Source organism: Hydra viridissima, unplaced genomic scaffold, assembly GCF_058129835.1.
Source record: "Hydra viridissima isolate aposymbiotic clone 2 unplaced genomic scaffold, HvirCarnegie_v1 scaffold_4, whole genome shotgun sequence".
Classification (NCBI taxonomy): Eukaryota; Metazoa; Cnidaria; class Hydrozoa; order Anthoathecata; family Hydridae; genus Hydra; species Hydra viridissima.
In genome coordinates this window covers 17,250,529-17,266,970 of record NW_028324303.1, presented here as the reverse complement: position 1 = coordinate 17,266,970, position 16,442 = coordinate 17,250,529, and the positions used below count along the sequence as shown (strand labels likewise).

The 16,442-nt window shown below is 26.7% G+C and overlaps 2 protein-coding genes and 1 long non-coding RNA gene across 4 annotated transcripts; 2 read left to right on the top strand and 1 right to left on the bottom strand.

Annotated features, from left to right (window-relative positions):
* Positions 1-28: 28 nt before the first annotated feature.
* On the top strand, positions 29-15,911 carry LOC145183411 (monoacylglycerol lipase abhd6-A-like). Of its 2 annotated transcripts, XM_090086528.1 has the most exons (7): positions 29-144; positions 12,334-12,504; positions 12,865-13,138; positions 13,623-13,728; positions 13,922-14,122; positions 14,234-14,331; positions 15,147-15,527. In XM_090086528.1, exons 2-7 carry the CDS (start codon positions 12,419-12,421, stop codon positions 15,303-15,305), a joined length of 924 nt encoding a protein of 307 aa, XP_089942654.1. In that variant the 5' UTR covers positions 29-144; positions 12,334-12,418; the 3' UTR covers positions 15,306-15,527. The 2 variants fall into 2 exon arrangements, with proteins under 2 accessions (XP_089942654.1, XP_089942653.1); XM_090086527.1 differs by lacking the exon at positions 29-144 and having other exon boundaries at positions 12,304-12,504; positions 15,147-15,911.
* LOC149890193 (monoacylglycerol lipase abhd6-A-like) lies at positions 159-3,214 on the top strand. Its single transcript, XM_090086529.1, has 6 exons — positions 159-302; positions 656-929; positions 1,395-1,500; positions 1,686-1,883; positions 1,995-2,092; positions 2,836-3,214. The coding sequence occupies exons 1-6, from the start codon at positions 217-219 to the stop codon at positions 2,992-2,994; spliced, it is 921 nt and encodes a 306-aa protein (XP_089942655.1). The 5' UTR covers positions 159-216; the 3' UTR covers positions 2,995-3,214.
* Positions 6,797-7,704, bottom strand: LOC149890192 (uncharacterized). The gene is made up of 3 exons (XR_016451915.1): positions 7,582-7,704; positions 7,299-7,430; positions 6,797-7,194 (listed from the first exon to the last, which is right to left on the bottom strand). It is a non-coding gene; the product is annotated as an uncharacterized LOC149890192 (long non-coding RNA).
* Positions 15,912-16,442: the final 531 nt, after the last annotated feature.

Genomic DNA, 16,442 nt, shown 5'->3' with positions numbered 1-16,442 from the left:
TAATCATTTCTTATACTCACATAATTAATTTTCCTATTCATGTAATTAATTTCCCCATTCCCGTAACTAAAACAGATGAGTGGATTTTAACCCTAACCCACAAGAGTGAAAAAGAATATAGATTGTGTTGAATTAGTGTTACGCTTATGAAAATCCTGGACATGTGTTTTAATGTTGATTTTCTAATTTGAAGTCTTTTACTTCAAAAGTTAAAAAATGTACTACTTGGTGTTAGCTGTAATTGTGGTGTTGCTGTCAATATCGTGGATGTTTCCGATAACTGTATTTCATGTTTTGATGAGGTAAAAATCAAAAACTGCTGGTGTAGGGGGAGGCACATTTAATGTATTTCTTTACTTACATACTTAACTGTTTGCATTGGCTGATATTCTTTATGGTTTTGCTTAGGTTGTTTTTTTTTCAGCCAATTTATTTTAATAGACTGTCATGTCTTAATAAAATATTTTTGAAATATTTTCTTTTGAAAAAAGTATTTCAAAATTTCTTATGTAAGCTTAAATTTTTTGTTTGATTAGAATATTGAATACAAAAATGTGAGTCGAAGTTTTTGTGTGACTCTTTTTCATGCTTGATGAATTTTTTTTTACTTTGAAGATTGCTTGTTCTATTTTCTCTATATTTCTTAATTTTCAAGGTTGCTTGTTCTATTTTCTCCCTTTAAATCCAAATCACTAACTCTAGAAAATGGTCAACACTGTGCTTATATTGAGAAAGGGAGTTTAAAGAATAGTAAAGTAACTGTGTTAATGTTACATGGGTTTACAGCATCAAAAGTTAACTATATTCAACTGGGGAAAAGGTTTGACAAATCATATCACTTGATAGCCATCGATTGGCTTAACCATGGAAGTTCTACTCAAATAAAAGAATTAGTCAAGGTTGAAGATGTAGTCAACTTTGTGCATACGGTAAGTTCAGTGATAATGTTTTATAACATTTAATTTGCAAATATGATCATTTTATAAAACTAATGCTTGATGATAGATCAGGACCACTTTAGATAAACACAAAAGGGAAATATTTCCACAACTTGTTTTAAGCTGTTAAATTATTTTTGCTTTTTGTTTTCTTTTATGAAAATGGAATTAATCATAAGGCTGTGTAAGTCATCAGTACTGACACTCTTCACTTTAATTCCATTTAGATTTTTTGTCAAAATATTTGTTCTGACTAAAGTTATCAAAAACGTTTTTCCAATAAGTTTAATCATAAGCAGGATTTTTTAACTTTTAATAGTTTATACTATTTAGTTGTTTTTTCACAGGTGCAAAGCTTTAAGCAGTTATATAACATTTATAATTGGTCTTTGTAATTCTTCCATTTTCAATATTATCATTTTCTAAAAACAAAGGCTTTTTGTTTTATCCTTATAGTTTGTTGAAAAAGCTTGTCTTACTGGTCGAAAGTTTCATGTTGTCGGACATTCAACTGGTGGATTTATTGCAGTTCATTATGCTATTAGGCACCCACAACAATGTGGTATTTTGTTAATTTTTTGTTTGAATATTTCAGATCTTATAGTTTGTAGTTTTTTAGTTAAATTTTTGTTAGTTTTAATAAAATATTTTTATTTTTGGCTCATTTTTAACCACTTGCTAGATGACATGCAGTAACTAAGTAAAACAATATGGCATTTACAAAGCTTTATGTCATTTTTTGTATAGCATCCCTGTCGCTGTTGTCTCCTTTGGGTGTTTTAACAAGTGAATTAGATGTAAACCTCGCTCTTTCACCGAAAAGTAATGAAGACTTAAAAAAGTTTTTCATATTAGCTTCCAGTGGAAAAGGTAAACTGCTTCCTCCATTTTTGATGAATGCAGCAAGACTTCAAAGATGTTCAATGTCTGATGTTTACCTTCAAGGTTCTTTGCAATTGATATTTTTATCTTTATATTACATTATTATACTTTTTTAACAGTATGTTATTTTGAGCTTTTGAATTTTTAAAATCAACATATTTATAAATATTTTAGTGTATAACGGTATTGTCAAAAATGCAAAGTTTACAGAAAATGACATGAAGAAAATATCAAATATACCATCTTTGTTAGTTTGGGGTGATGAGGATGCTGTAAGAGTTTTCTTTTCTTTTTATTTTTTTTTTGAGTTTTATTGAATTTGTCTGTGAAATGCAACAGTTCTGTATTCCATTTATGTTTCACTTGGCCATTTATTCTTTTCCTCTAATTAGGGCATTACTAACTTTTTGTTATACATTTTTATTATCAAGAAGGTTTATATTCTTCTAAGTTTTTCATTTATTACTGAAAAGAACAGCATGCACATCTGATAATAAATAATATTTGGTTGTGTGTTTTTTTGAAGAGCAATTTTTCTTAAGTATATTTGGTTTTGGCTTTCAAATGAAAATGAAAATCATGGAGGATTTCTTATAATTTACTTTGGTATTTTTCATCGCTTTAAGAACTGAAACTTGCAACTGGATTTTTTTATTCGTCTTGCTGAAAAACCCTTTCTATAGCTGTTTTAGTGCCAGGCTGACATAAAATATCTTTTATGTTCATATGAAAGCTGATTTTTTATATTTATATAATTTATTTAGTTAACATTTTAGTGTAAAAGTATTTGAATAATTACACCCAACGACTTTCAGTTGTAACATTCCCAGTTTTGTAATGCTTAGAAGAAAATCTTAAAAGGTCCAAAAGTTGTGATTTTAATTCATTTGTTTAGTTTAAAACCTTTTTCCATCAGCTGCTTGAGTTCCTCTGCTCTTATTTTCTTTGAAATCTTGGCATCAAATTTATCCATAATACAATGTTTGTAACAATTTGTTTTTTTATTACTTTTAAGCTGCTTCCTACAATTCCCGGTGTTGAATTTTTCAAAGCACACTCTCCAAATACAGAAGTTCATGTTCTGAAAGGCTCTGGACATATGATACCAGAAGTGGATGCTAAGGAAGTTTATCATTTATTGGACAGTTGGTTTGTAAGGAATCCTGTAATCTAAACTAATTTGGAATTTTTTTTATATTTAAAAAAATTAAAGTAAAATAACTTTTAGTTTTCAATGTAAAAAGTTTTTATTTGTTGTTGGTTTATAATTTTAAAAATTTATAATTTATTTAATGATTTATAATCCATTGTTCGTTGTTAATTTTTATATATGTTTGTTATTTTTTACTCAACAATGTATTTTTGAACTCTACTGAGAAATTTGATACAGAAAAGTGTATAATTTGATCAATCTGCAATACCTTAGGTCTAATATATTACGTAGTGTCCAGGGTGCTATTTTACTTGGGAGCAAAAAAAGCAAGTTTTATAATGTACTTATTTCATTAGATTCGTCAAAAAAAATTTTTAATATTTGACTTTAAAACTATCGTTAAGCTAAAATTATGCTTATTTATGTGCATATTTTATTTGTGTATTTATTTATGTGCATTTTTATTTATGCTTTTGTTTATGCTTTTATCTATTCTCGTATTCTATTTATGCTCATATTTCTGCATGAATAAAATAACAATTGTTTCGCTATTAAATTTCAGATAAAAAAAAAAAATTTGATGAAAAATCAGCTGAAAGTTGTTTTCGATGATGAGGAGCAAGTTGTGGATAAATGCAATGTTGTTATCTGTCAAATATGTCTGAGATATATTTTCTGTCAATAAAAAATGTCAGACATATTCTATTGACATTTTGACATAATTTTATGTCTGAGGCATTTTCTGAAGACATAAAATATGTCCGACATTTACAATCGTAATATTTTGACATAATTTTGTTTTATGCCAATATAAAATATGTCCGAAATATATTTTATATTGACATATTTTGACACTTTTATAAAAACATATTTAAATTCGGATATTACCCGAACTCAAATATATCAGATAATTACCTGAAAGTTATAAAATACCTAATCTTTTTTTAATCGATTAATACCCGATTGTTTTTAATAACCGATATTTGATACTTGTAGAATACCCGTAGAAATGTTCGTAGAAGATTTAATTCATTTATTACATTGAATAACAAATGACAAAAAAAAAAAAGAAATATGAATATTTGCCCTGATGAAGTTCAAATATCAGCATTAGCAAAATTAGAAGTGCCCTTTTAAATCTGAAATTTCATTTAGTAATTCACTGTTTTCTTTTTTCTTTTTTATAACATAAGATTTTTATTTAAAAACTTTCTTTTAAAATAAAACAAAAAATTACCTTCCTCTGCATAAATCTGAGTCACTTTAATTCCAGTTTCTTTACCTACAAATAAATTTTTTGTTTTGTTTTCTAACAATTAAAAAAATTCAAAATAACAATAAGGTTCATAATTCTTTTTTACTAAAAAATTTACTGACCAATCAATTATATACCTTCGAACTATTCTTGGTCTGAAGAGTTCAGCTATTAGGTTATTTCTTTTCTTTCATTTAAAATCTTATATTCTGCTTAAAATTTTTTTTAACAACCTACCGTATGCAGAAATAGCACAAGCCAGTTCTTTTCCATTTTGCTAACGCTTAAGTTTGTGCTCCTTACAGCACAATTGTTCCCTGCGCTTGAAAACACTCTTTCAGAAGTGGCAAATGAGTTTGGGATAGCCAGAATCTGCCTAGCAACCCTTGGAAGCAGGCAAATAACCCATGTATTTGTCTGCATTTACCCTTCAAAAGTCCAATTTGTCCACTGTTTTTTCGCCTGGTGCATCACCAAGCTATTTGTCTACCTCCTTTATTACGTTTTCTTTTGCAGCTGATTTTCCTCCTTTGTTTGTATACGTTGCTCCATACCTTTGTGTGTGATGATTGTCCAACAAAGCAGCCATCAAATTGTCTGCATCCAAAAAGTCCGCGTCCTCTATGTTTTGGTACTTTGCTATGAGGTTTTAGGCGGTGTGGGTTGCAATGTGGGGTCTCTGTCAACAAGGTCCTTTAGTGAGGTCACAAGGGTGTTCTTCGCAAGGTCAAAACAGCTCAGTCTCTCTGTTACTGCTCCTTTTGCTTGGGGATCCAAGAAGTGGGCCACAGTGTACTTCATCTATTCATTTCCACAATATGGGAATCTTCTATCAATCTCCAGCAAAAAATATTCGTCACTTTTTGAGTTGTGGATGGTCACTGTCTTGTCGGCAGAAACAGAGTTTAAAAATGCTTCAAATGGCTTCAAATTTCTAATAATGGATTTTACTTAGCTATTCCCAGAATTGTCTGGTATCAATACTTTCAATTCTGAGCCAGATGTGTCACCATCTGGCCCAACTATCTGCTCCATGGTTGGAAGAAGCGCAACTATTGATTGCAGCTGGGCTAGGTCTGAATTCCATCGCGTCAGACAGTTCTGTACCGATGCAGTTGTTGTCATTATAAGGGCATTTGCTTTGTTTCCATGATTAATTGTTCTTTTCCGAGTTGTTAAAATAGTTTACCAAACCCATCATCTTTTTGTGAAATTGCGTTTGCGCTGTCTGTAACAATGGTAATCCACCTTACTGTTTTGGGATTCAACTCTATTTCGTGAACCATTTCTGTTATCTTGATACTAATGTTATTTGCCGCATGGTCCTCTGGAAAATATTTCATTGTGAAAAGGAACCTTCTCAGGCGGAAATTTTTGTCTAGGAAGTGTCTTGTCAAGCTAATTTAAGATTATTCTGGCACTCCAGACATCTGATATTAAAACAATTCCTTCAAGTCCATCTTTTTTTGTATTCAATAAGTCTATAATTGCTTTTTTCATGAATTTATAGATTTTTGGAATTGCTCTGCAACTCGATGTATGTGCTGAAATTTCATTGTAATGGCCTAAGGTCGCACTTTTGAGCATGCAAATGAATGCTTTAGCCCTCGTTCTATTTGCATTCTTTATTTCCAATTCTGTGAACACATCTGCATGTTTGTCTTTGAGGTGTTTGCGCAAAACACTTTAACAGTGATGTTAAAGTGTTTTGCGCTTTGCTGTGAATTCTTTATGACACTCATCGCAGGTGGCTTTGTCATAATTGGCCTTAATGAAAAGTCCCCATATGTTTGATGATTTGGTCATCTGAAAAGAGAAGAAAAAAAAAAAAGTACCATATTTTAGATAGTTCCGATGATTGGGTAACAAAAATAGGTAGCATGTTAAATAAAAAATAAGTTAAAAAAAAAATTTTTTTTTTGCTAAAATTTGTATTTATAAGGTGATATCACAAAACTAAAAAAAAAAAAGCGGTTGAGAAATAAGTATTATTTACCACGGTCGTTTGTAAGAGGAAAGTTATTATACGCATGCGCAGTAGAGTTAAAAATAATATAAAATTTTAAAAATGGCTACGGATGCAAAACTTATCATTGACAACGAGTAACTTGTTTAATTTTAGATAATTAAATAGGCTTTTAACTATTTTTTAAATGAAATTATTGTGAAAATAACTTTCACCTGTACTAAGAAATGTTTTAATTAAAATACAAAACCTCTGAATGTGAATAAAATCTACTTTAAGCTATAGCTACTTTTACTGTTTTTGTTTATAATCTTTAAACCTTTTTTAAAAAATTTTGAGCGTAGAAATTTTTAAATTTTTATTTATTCAGCAAGATGAACCTTTTATCTATTTTGCATTTTTTGCTTATATGAGGATTCAATTTTTTTTGCAGGATTAAAATAAAATCTTAATCGTTAACTTTTTGTAACCTGTTGCTATGGTACTCTTTTCCGATGTGACTATATATATATATATATATATATATATATATATATATATATATATATATATATATATATATATATATATATATATTTATAAAGAGAAATAGATTTCGAAAAGAGTATAAATATATAGGAATTGATTGATAAATATGAATGAATTACAAGGATTTGTAAAAAAAAAAAAATTATGTAATTGTATATATATACCATTTTTTAAATAGTCTAATATTAGATAAAATGGAACTTCACAACAAAAATATTAAACTCCTTTGCAGAGTTTGTGGACAGTTACTTGGTAAAAAGCATTATTTTATAGGAGAAATTCTTAAAGTAAAATTAGAGAAGCTGTTTCATGTTGAAATGACAGATTTGGAATTTGTCCATCCTCCAAAAATGTGTAAAAAATGTTATTGTACAATAAACAATGTGCTTTCAAGAAAAACATCAACTGCCCTTTGTCTCTGTACTAAATGGAAACCTATTCTAACACGCTTTCTTCTTCCATCATTTAGTTTCTGGGCATAAATAAATAAAAATTCAATTTTATACTAATTTAATACATCAACATTTATGCGGATATTGCAAAATCTTATTTCTATCATTAGAACAATCAAACTACCCTATAACTTTCAGATATTTACAGTTGTCATTTGCACTACACTGGGTGACATTAACCAGGGTCAAGTCATCATGTAGTGGGCCAAAGACATTTTTTGAGCGCCACTCAAAAAAGGTTTGAAGGTTTAAGGTTCTGAAACAAGAAAGAATCCAAAAATGATAATTTAAAATCAGTGCATGTTTAGGTAAAATACCTTAACCAATATGCATGTTTAGGTAAAATACCTTAACAAATATACTGCTATGCAAACGGTTACAGAATTTAAAAAAAATAAGGATTTTACCTGCTCCTATCAGAGCGCTCTTTCTATATGTTATAAATGTTACAAACATACAAATAAAGCTAGACCTTAGTTTACATTATTATAATCTGAATATAATTTGTTAATTAATATTTTTGTGAAGAATAAGGCCACTGCCTCATATATATATATATATATATATATATATATATATATATATATATATATATATATATATATATATATATATATATATATATATATATATATATATGTATATATATATATATATATATATATATATATATATTAGACATGTCCAAAAAACAACTTTTTTAAAAAATGTCTGAGCACAGCCGCTAAATGTGTTCTTTGTAATAAATTAATACTAAATTTAAAAAATTTTTGAATAAAAAAAATTTTTAGGGGTTGCTCAAGACCCTTAAACATCAGACAAGTCCCTAATATTTTAAAAAAAAAGTTTTTTAAAACCATATCATGTTGGGTCTCAAAAGAAGTGAAATTTTATAAAAATTTAAAAAATATTAACTATTTTATATAAAAATTACCAGTTCAAATTTTATGAATTAAAAACTATCGTTTTTTAACAAAAAATAAAAAAGTGCATATTTTTAAAGTTTTTTTTAATAAACTTTTTAATTTGTGTTTTTTATAAACTTTTTTTATTATTTTTGAAATTTTTATAAAATTTCACTTCTTTTGAGACCCAACATGATATGGTTTTAAAAAACTTTTTTTTTCAAAATATTAGGGACTCGTCTGATGTTTAAGGGTCTTGAGCGACCCCTAAAAATTTTTTTTATTCAAAAATTTTTTAAATTTAGTATTAATTTATTACATAGAACACATTTAGCAGCTGTGCTCAGACATTTTTTAAAAAAGTTGTTCTTTGGACATGTCTAATATATATATATATATATATATATATATATATATATATATATATATATATATATATATATATATATATATATATATATATATATATATATATATATATATAAATTTTATGTATATAAATTATGTATATATACATAACATATTATGTATATATACATAAATTATGTATATATACATTATATATATTTTTTATGTATATAAATTATGAATATATATATATATATATATATATATATATATATATATATATATATATATATATATATATATATATATATATTATGTTATTAACATATAACTACATTATGTTTTAAAATATTATACAATATTATGTTACTAACATATAACAATATTATGCTCTCTTCTTTAAGAATATTGAGCACTCTATTTGTCGAATTCACTAACAATGTTAGTGTATTTTACAAATAGAGTGCTCAATATTCTTAAAGAAGAGAGCAGTAATAAAAGAGTCAAACATTTATCTAGTTTTTTGTTCTTTGACAGTCTGTTTAATTCCTTCAGAAGGTTTAAAAAAAATAGATAAGGGTTTATACTATATATATATATATATATATATATATATATATATATATATATATATATATATATATATATATATATATATACATATATATATATATATATATATATATATAGTCACATCGGAAAAGAGTACCATAGCAACAGGCTACAAAAAGTTAACGAATAAGATTTTATTTTAACCCTGCAAAAAAAATTGAATCCTCATATAAGCAAAAAATGCAAAAAAGATAAAAGGTTCATCTTGCTAAATAAATTTAAATTAAAAAATTTCTACGCTCAAAAATATTTTAAAAAAGGTTTAAAAATTGTAAACAAAAACACTAAACTTGCTTTAGCTGAAAGTAGATATTATTCACATTCAGAGGTCTTGTATTTTATTTGAAAAATTTTTTCGTACAGCTGCAAGTTATTTTCAAAATAATTTCATGAAAAAACTAGTTAAAAACCTATTTAATTATCTAAAATTAAACAAGTTACTCGTTGTCAATGATAAATTTTGCATCCGTAGCCATTTTTAAAATTGTAAATTATTTTTAACTCTACTGCGCTTGCGTATAATAACTTTCCATTTATTTCTAAAGTCTAAACGACCGTGTTACACCTAATTAATTTTTAATTAACTAAAAATTAATACTTACATGGAGAAGTTTCACCTACTTCATGCAAGTGAAAGACTTTAAATTAGAAAATCAATATTATCAATTAAAATTATTAATTTTTAGTTAATTAAAAATTGATACTTACATAGAGTAAGTGAAACTATTAAATAGAAATAAAAGTGACATTAAAAGAACTGAAATAAAGTTAAATTTTAAAAAAAAGCAATAAAAAGAAGAAAAAAATTAACGTAATTACCACTGATCTCAAAATATAACTGGATAACGTATTCAATAGTCTTTTTCAAAAAAATTTGAAGCCAAAATTGGCCTCCCAAGATGGCGGCGATCGGAGCTCTAAGCAATGACCGATGTACATTTTATAAGGCTTTTTACAGAAATATGAAAGAAAATAATTAAACAGAGTTTTGAAAGAAAAACTAGACTATGAAATAAAATTTTAAAAGTTTTAAAGAAATGAAAGGATTTAAAAAAAAAATCAGATAATTAAAGAAATTATTTAAATATTAAGGTAAAAAATATTCGATACACTTTTTAAGTGCAATTTACGATTAAATAATATTTATGCATAATTTATGTACTTTTTAGTTCTTAGTTACCCAATGCAGTGTGCTAGAAGGTTGATAACATAACTGTATGGTAAGCGGCAGTGGTGTCTACTTACAACTTTGACAAGTTTTATATTTTCAATCTTTGTAGCAAGATACCAGATATGTACATGCTGCATGAACTATTAGCTGAGCGCTGTGAGTACACACATATCAGGGGTTCCTTATAGAATTATTTAATATATAAATGTAATTCATGGATACAGTATTTAATAAGAATATCAAATGCAAAATATTTTTTTTTAATATATATTATTTCACTTATATATTATTCTTTGTAATATTCTAGCTCACAATGATTGAGTCAATTTCTTTTGACTTGTTATTCAAAACGATTTATTAAGGGAATTTTTTTATAACATATATTTTGTATATTATCAAACATTATCAACATTATGTATCTTATCAAAAAATGTATAATACATAAATTTACAATAAACTATCTGCATTAAATGTTGGAATGCATTTGTACTTTCTTATCATTTCGAACAAACCAGTTTTTTAAAACTCAAAGACAGAGGAAATTCAAAATGCCATTTCTAGTGCTGTTTTGAGATCAGTTGATTACTCAAAAATATTTAATGAACAAACTTCTCATATGTTTGACTCAGGTATAACTGATAACCATTTATTTGCACTGAAACTAAACTTATTTTAGAAAACTATGTAAAAATACGTCTTTATCACCTGGGTAAAGAACAAACTGCCAAAATAGCTGGAAAAAAGCTTAGGAAGCAATTAACAAAACTTATCCTATTCAAAAACCAATCAAAAATATTTTTATGATATGATATGTTATATGATATATGATATATATATATATATATATATATATATATATATATATATATATATATATATATATATATATATATATATATATATATATATATATATATATATATATATATATATATATATATATATATATATATATATATATATATATATATATATATATATATATATATATATATATAAACTCTAGAAGAAACCTCTGAGTTGTGTGTAATCACAGTGCTCAGCTAATAGTTCATGCAGCATTTATAATTTTGTAGTACCTATCTGATAAACTAATGGCTAAAACTAACTATTGGAAATTTGAGATTTCTGCACAAGCAAACAAATACTTTTTCTTCACTATTATTACACTAAATAAATTAAAGTAAATTAAAATTAAATTTTTTACTTAGTTTTACTAAGAATTTTTATTTTATTATATTTATTCTAAAAAACGAAAAACAAAAAGTCAATATAGAACAACTTATTGTAAAAATATGTTTTGTTAAATAAAAAAATATTCATATTTGAAATTTATGTAAATATGTAATATTCCGTTATTTTTATAAAAAATATCTTATGTTAAACAGAAAAACTAGATTTTTATTAGAAAATATATATTTATCAATATTTGAGCTTAAGATATAAAACTTGATTATCATCAATTTCTTAATTTTCATATCACCATTCGTTAATTCCGCCACCATCTTGGGAGGCAAAAACTGGCTTCAAAAAATTTCTCGTTTACGCTATCCAGTTATATTTTACGAAGTGTCTTCGTAGAGCGCAATGCGCTCTACATAGCCATAAGCTGCTCAGAGCGCAATATTGTACACGCATGCGTAATTATTTTATTATAACAGTGCGATTTATATTTCACAATAAAGCTGGTTAGATAGGCGGTTAGGGTAAGAGTTAGGGTTAGGGTTAGGGATAGGGATAGGGATAGGGATAGGGATAGGGATAGGGATAGGGATAGGGATAGGGATAGGGATAGGGATAGGGATAGGGATAGGGATAGGGATAGGGATAGGGATAGGGATAACATCAACAAGACTTTTAAAAAAAAATTTAGCGCATGCGTACAAAGTATTGAGCTCCGAGCAGCATATAGCTGCATAGAGCGCATTGCGCTTCAAGTAGCAACGGCCCATATTTTAAGATAAGTGGTAATTACCCGATTGCGCAAAAGTTTTAGTCCGGTGATCGAGTAAATATATCGGGTATTTTATTACCCTATTTTCCGGTACTTTACGGGTAGATTCGGGTTGGGTTTTCGTTCACAACAAATTTACGAGTTAAAAAAATCAGAATTTGTGTTACGCCTATGAAAATCCTAGATATATTGATTGATTTTAATTGATAATATTGATTTTCTAATTTGAAGTCTTTTACTTCGAAAGTTAAAAAATGTACTACTTGGTGTTAGCTGTAATTGTGGTGTTGCTGTCAATATCGTGGATGTTTCCGATAACTGTATTTCATGTTTTGATGAGGTAAAAATCAATAAATGCTGGTGTAGGGGGAGGCACATTTAACGTATTTCTTTAATTACATATTTAACTATTTGCATTGGCTGATATTCTTTATGGTTTTGTTTAGGCTTTTTTTTTTTTTTCAACCACCTTATTTTAATAGACTGTCATGTCTTAATAAAATATTTTTGAAATAATTTCTTTTGAAAAAAATATTTCAAAATTTCTTATGTAAGCTTAAATTTTTTATTTGATTAGAATACTGAATTAAAAAATACGAGTGGAAATTTTTGTGACTCTTTTTCATGCTTGATAAATTTAACTTTTTTTGAACTTTGAAGATTGCTTGTTCAATTTTCTCTATATTTCTTAATTTTCAAGGTTGCTTGTTCTATTTTCTCCCTTTAAATCCAAATCACTAACTCTAGAAAATGGTCAACACTGTGCTTATATTGAGAAAGGGAGTTTAAAGAATAGTAAAGTAACTGTGTTAATGTTACATGGGTTTACAGCATCAAAAGTTAACTATATTCAACTGGGGAAAAGGTTTGACAAATCATATCACTTGATAGCCATCGATTGGCTTAACCATGGAAGTTCTACTCAAATAAAAGAATTAGTCAAGGTTGAAGATGTAGTCAACTTTGTGCATATGGTAAGTTCAATAATAATGTTTTATAACATTTAATTTGCAAATATGATCATTTTATAAAACTAATGCTTAATGATAGATCAGGACCACTTTCGATAAACACAAAAGGGAAATATTTCCACAACTTGTTTTAAGCTGTTAAATTGTTATTGCTTTTTGTTTTCTTTTATAAAAATGGAATTAATCATAAGGCTGTGTAAGTCATCAGTGCTGACACTCTTCATTTTGAATCCATTTAAATTTTTTTCAAAATTTTTGTTCTGACTAAAGTTATCAAAAAAGTTTGTTCTTTTTTTTTTTTTTTTCCAATTAGTTTCATCATAAGCAGGATTTTTTAACTTTTAATAGTTTATACAATTTAGTTGTTTTTTCACAGTTGCAAAACTTTAAGCAGTTATGTAACAAAGTTATAATTGGTTTTTGTAATTCTTCCATTTTCAATATTATCATTTTCTAAAAACAAAGGCTTTTTGTTTTATCCTCATAGTTTGTTGAAAAAGCTTGTCTTACTGGTCGAAAGTTTCATGTTGTTGGACATTCAACTGGTGGATTTATTGCAGTTCATTATGCTATTAGGCACCCACAGCAATGTGGTATTTTGTTAATTTTTTGTTTGAATATTTCAGAAGTTAAAGTTTGTAGGTTTTCAGTTAAATTTTTGTTTTTTAAAATAAAATGTTGCTTTTTTTGCCCTAAATTTAATATCTTGTTAGATATTTAAAGGATATGCAGTAACTAAATAAAAGTTTATTACATTTGTAAAGCTTTACATCTTTTTCTGTGTAGCATCCCTGTCACTTTTATCTCCTTTGGGTGTTTTAACAAGTGAATTTATTGATGAAGATTTCTTTCTTTCACCAAAAAATAATGAAGAGTTTAAAAAGCTTATAATGTTAGCTTCCAGTGGAAAAGGTAATCCGCTTCCTCCATTTTTGATGAATGCAGCAAGACTTCAAAGATGTTCAATGTCTGAAGTTTACCTTCAAGGTTTTTTACAGTTGATATTTTTATCTTTATATTACATTATTATACTTTTTTAACAGTATGTTATATTAAGCTTTTGAATTTTTAAAATCAACATATTTATAAATATTTCAGTGTATAATGGTATTGTCAAAAATGCAAAGTTTACAGTAAACGACATGAAGAAAATATCAAATATACCATCTTTGTTAGTTTGGGGTGATGAGGATGCTGTAAGAGTTTTTTTTTTTTTTTTTTTTTTTTTTTTTTTTTTTAGTTTTATTGAAATTTTCTGTGAAATGCAACAGTTCTGTATTCCATTTATGTTTAACTTGACCATTTATTCTTTTCCTCTAATTAGGGCATTACTAACTTTTTGTTATACATATTAATTATCACTAACTTTTTGTTATACATATTAATTATCACTAACTTTTTGTTATACATATTAATTATCAAGATTTAAATTCTTCTAAGTTTTTCTTTGTTAATGAAAAGAACAGCATGCACATCTGATAATAAATAAAATTTGGTTGTGATTTTTTCTGAAGAACAGCTATGCTTAAGTATATTTGGTTTTGGCTTTCAAATGAAAATGAAAATCATGGAGGATTTCTTATAATTTACTTTGGTATTTTTCATCGCTTTATGAACTGAAACTTACAACTGGGTTTTTTTTACTCATCTTGCTCATAAGTGAGAAAACCCTTTCTATAGCTGTTTTAGTACCAGGCTGACATAAAATATCTTTTATGTTCATATGAAAGCTGATTTTATATTTATATAATTTATTTAGGTAATATTTTAGTGTAAAAGTATTTGAATAATTACACCCAATGACTTTCAGTTGTAACATTCCCAGTTTTGTAATGCTTAGAAGAAAATTTTAAAAAGGTCCAAAAGTTGTGATTTTAATTCATTTGTTTAATTAAAAACCTTTTTCTATCAGCTGCTTGAGTTCCTCTGCTCTTATTTTCTTTGAAATCTTGGCATCAAATTTATCCATAATACAATGTTTGTAACAATTTGTTTTTTTATTACTTTTAAGCTGCTTCCTACAATTCCCGGTGTTGAATTTTTCAAAGCACACTCTCCAAATACAGAAGTTCATGTTCTGAAAGGCTCTGGACATATGATACCAGAAGTGGATGCTAAGGAAGTTTATCATTTATTGGACAGTTGGTTTGTAAGGAATCCTGTAATCTAAACTAATTTGGAATTTTTTTTATATTTAAAAAAATTAAAGTAAAATAACTTTTAGTTTTCAATGTAAAAAGTTTTTATTTGTTGTTGGTTTATAATTTTAAAAATTTATAATTTATTTAATGGTTTATAATCCATTGTTCATTGTTAACTTTTATATACGTTTGTTTTTTTCTTTACTCAACAATGTATTTTTGAACTCTTCTGAGAAATTTGATACAGAAAAGTGTATAATTTGATCAATCTGCAATACCTTAGGCCTAATATGGTACGTAGCGTCCAGGGTGCTACTTTACTTTACTTGGGAGGAAAAAAAATACAAGTTTTATACTTGTTTCACTAGATTAAATGTAAATTTAATCTAGTGAAATTAAGTGAAGATTAAGTGTAAATACTTGTTTCATTAGATTCATCAAAAAAAAAAGTTTAATATTTGACTTTAAAACTATCGTTGATTTAAAACTATGCTTTTATTTATCTGCATATTTTATTTGTGTATTTATTTATGCTTTTATTTATTCTCATATTTTATTTATGCTCATATTTCTGCACGAGTAAAATAACAATTGTTTTGCTATTAAATTTCAGATAAAAAAAATTTGATGAAAAATCAGCTGAAAGTTGTTTTCGATGATGAGGAACAAGTTGTGAATAAAGGTTCTAACTGAAACAGGTTCAGATTTGTCTGACACTTTGCGAAAATTAGGTGCAAGACTAATCTGCTCTGCTTAGAAAATAATCAGTAACTTATAAAAAGCCATCCATTGATATTTATAAAAAACTTCTTTTGATAAGGCCGACCATTTAAATTTTAGATAAAGAAAATCTCCTTGCATTATCTGATGAAAAAATATAAGTAAATGTTAATGTAATTTTTTTTTTCTATGAATTTTTTATGAATTATTTTATGTACACGAAAGCAATTTAGTTATCGTGTTCTTTTAATAATAAATGTGTCTTGATGCCTAACAAAAACAGTTCTGGAAGGTATATCACAAAAGTTCTTATACCCAAAACTTTGCTATGGAATTTGTTACCATATTCCGTATCATTTTACTTTCCCCAACTTGGTGTAAGTAAAATGATATGGGATATAGTCACAAGTTGTTAGGTCCAAGATCTTTCTAATATTTTGCTTCAG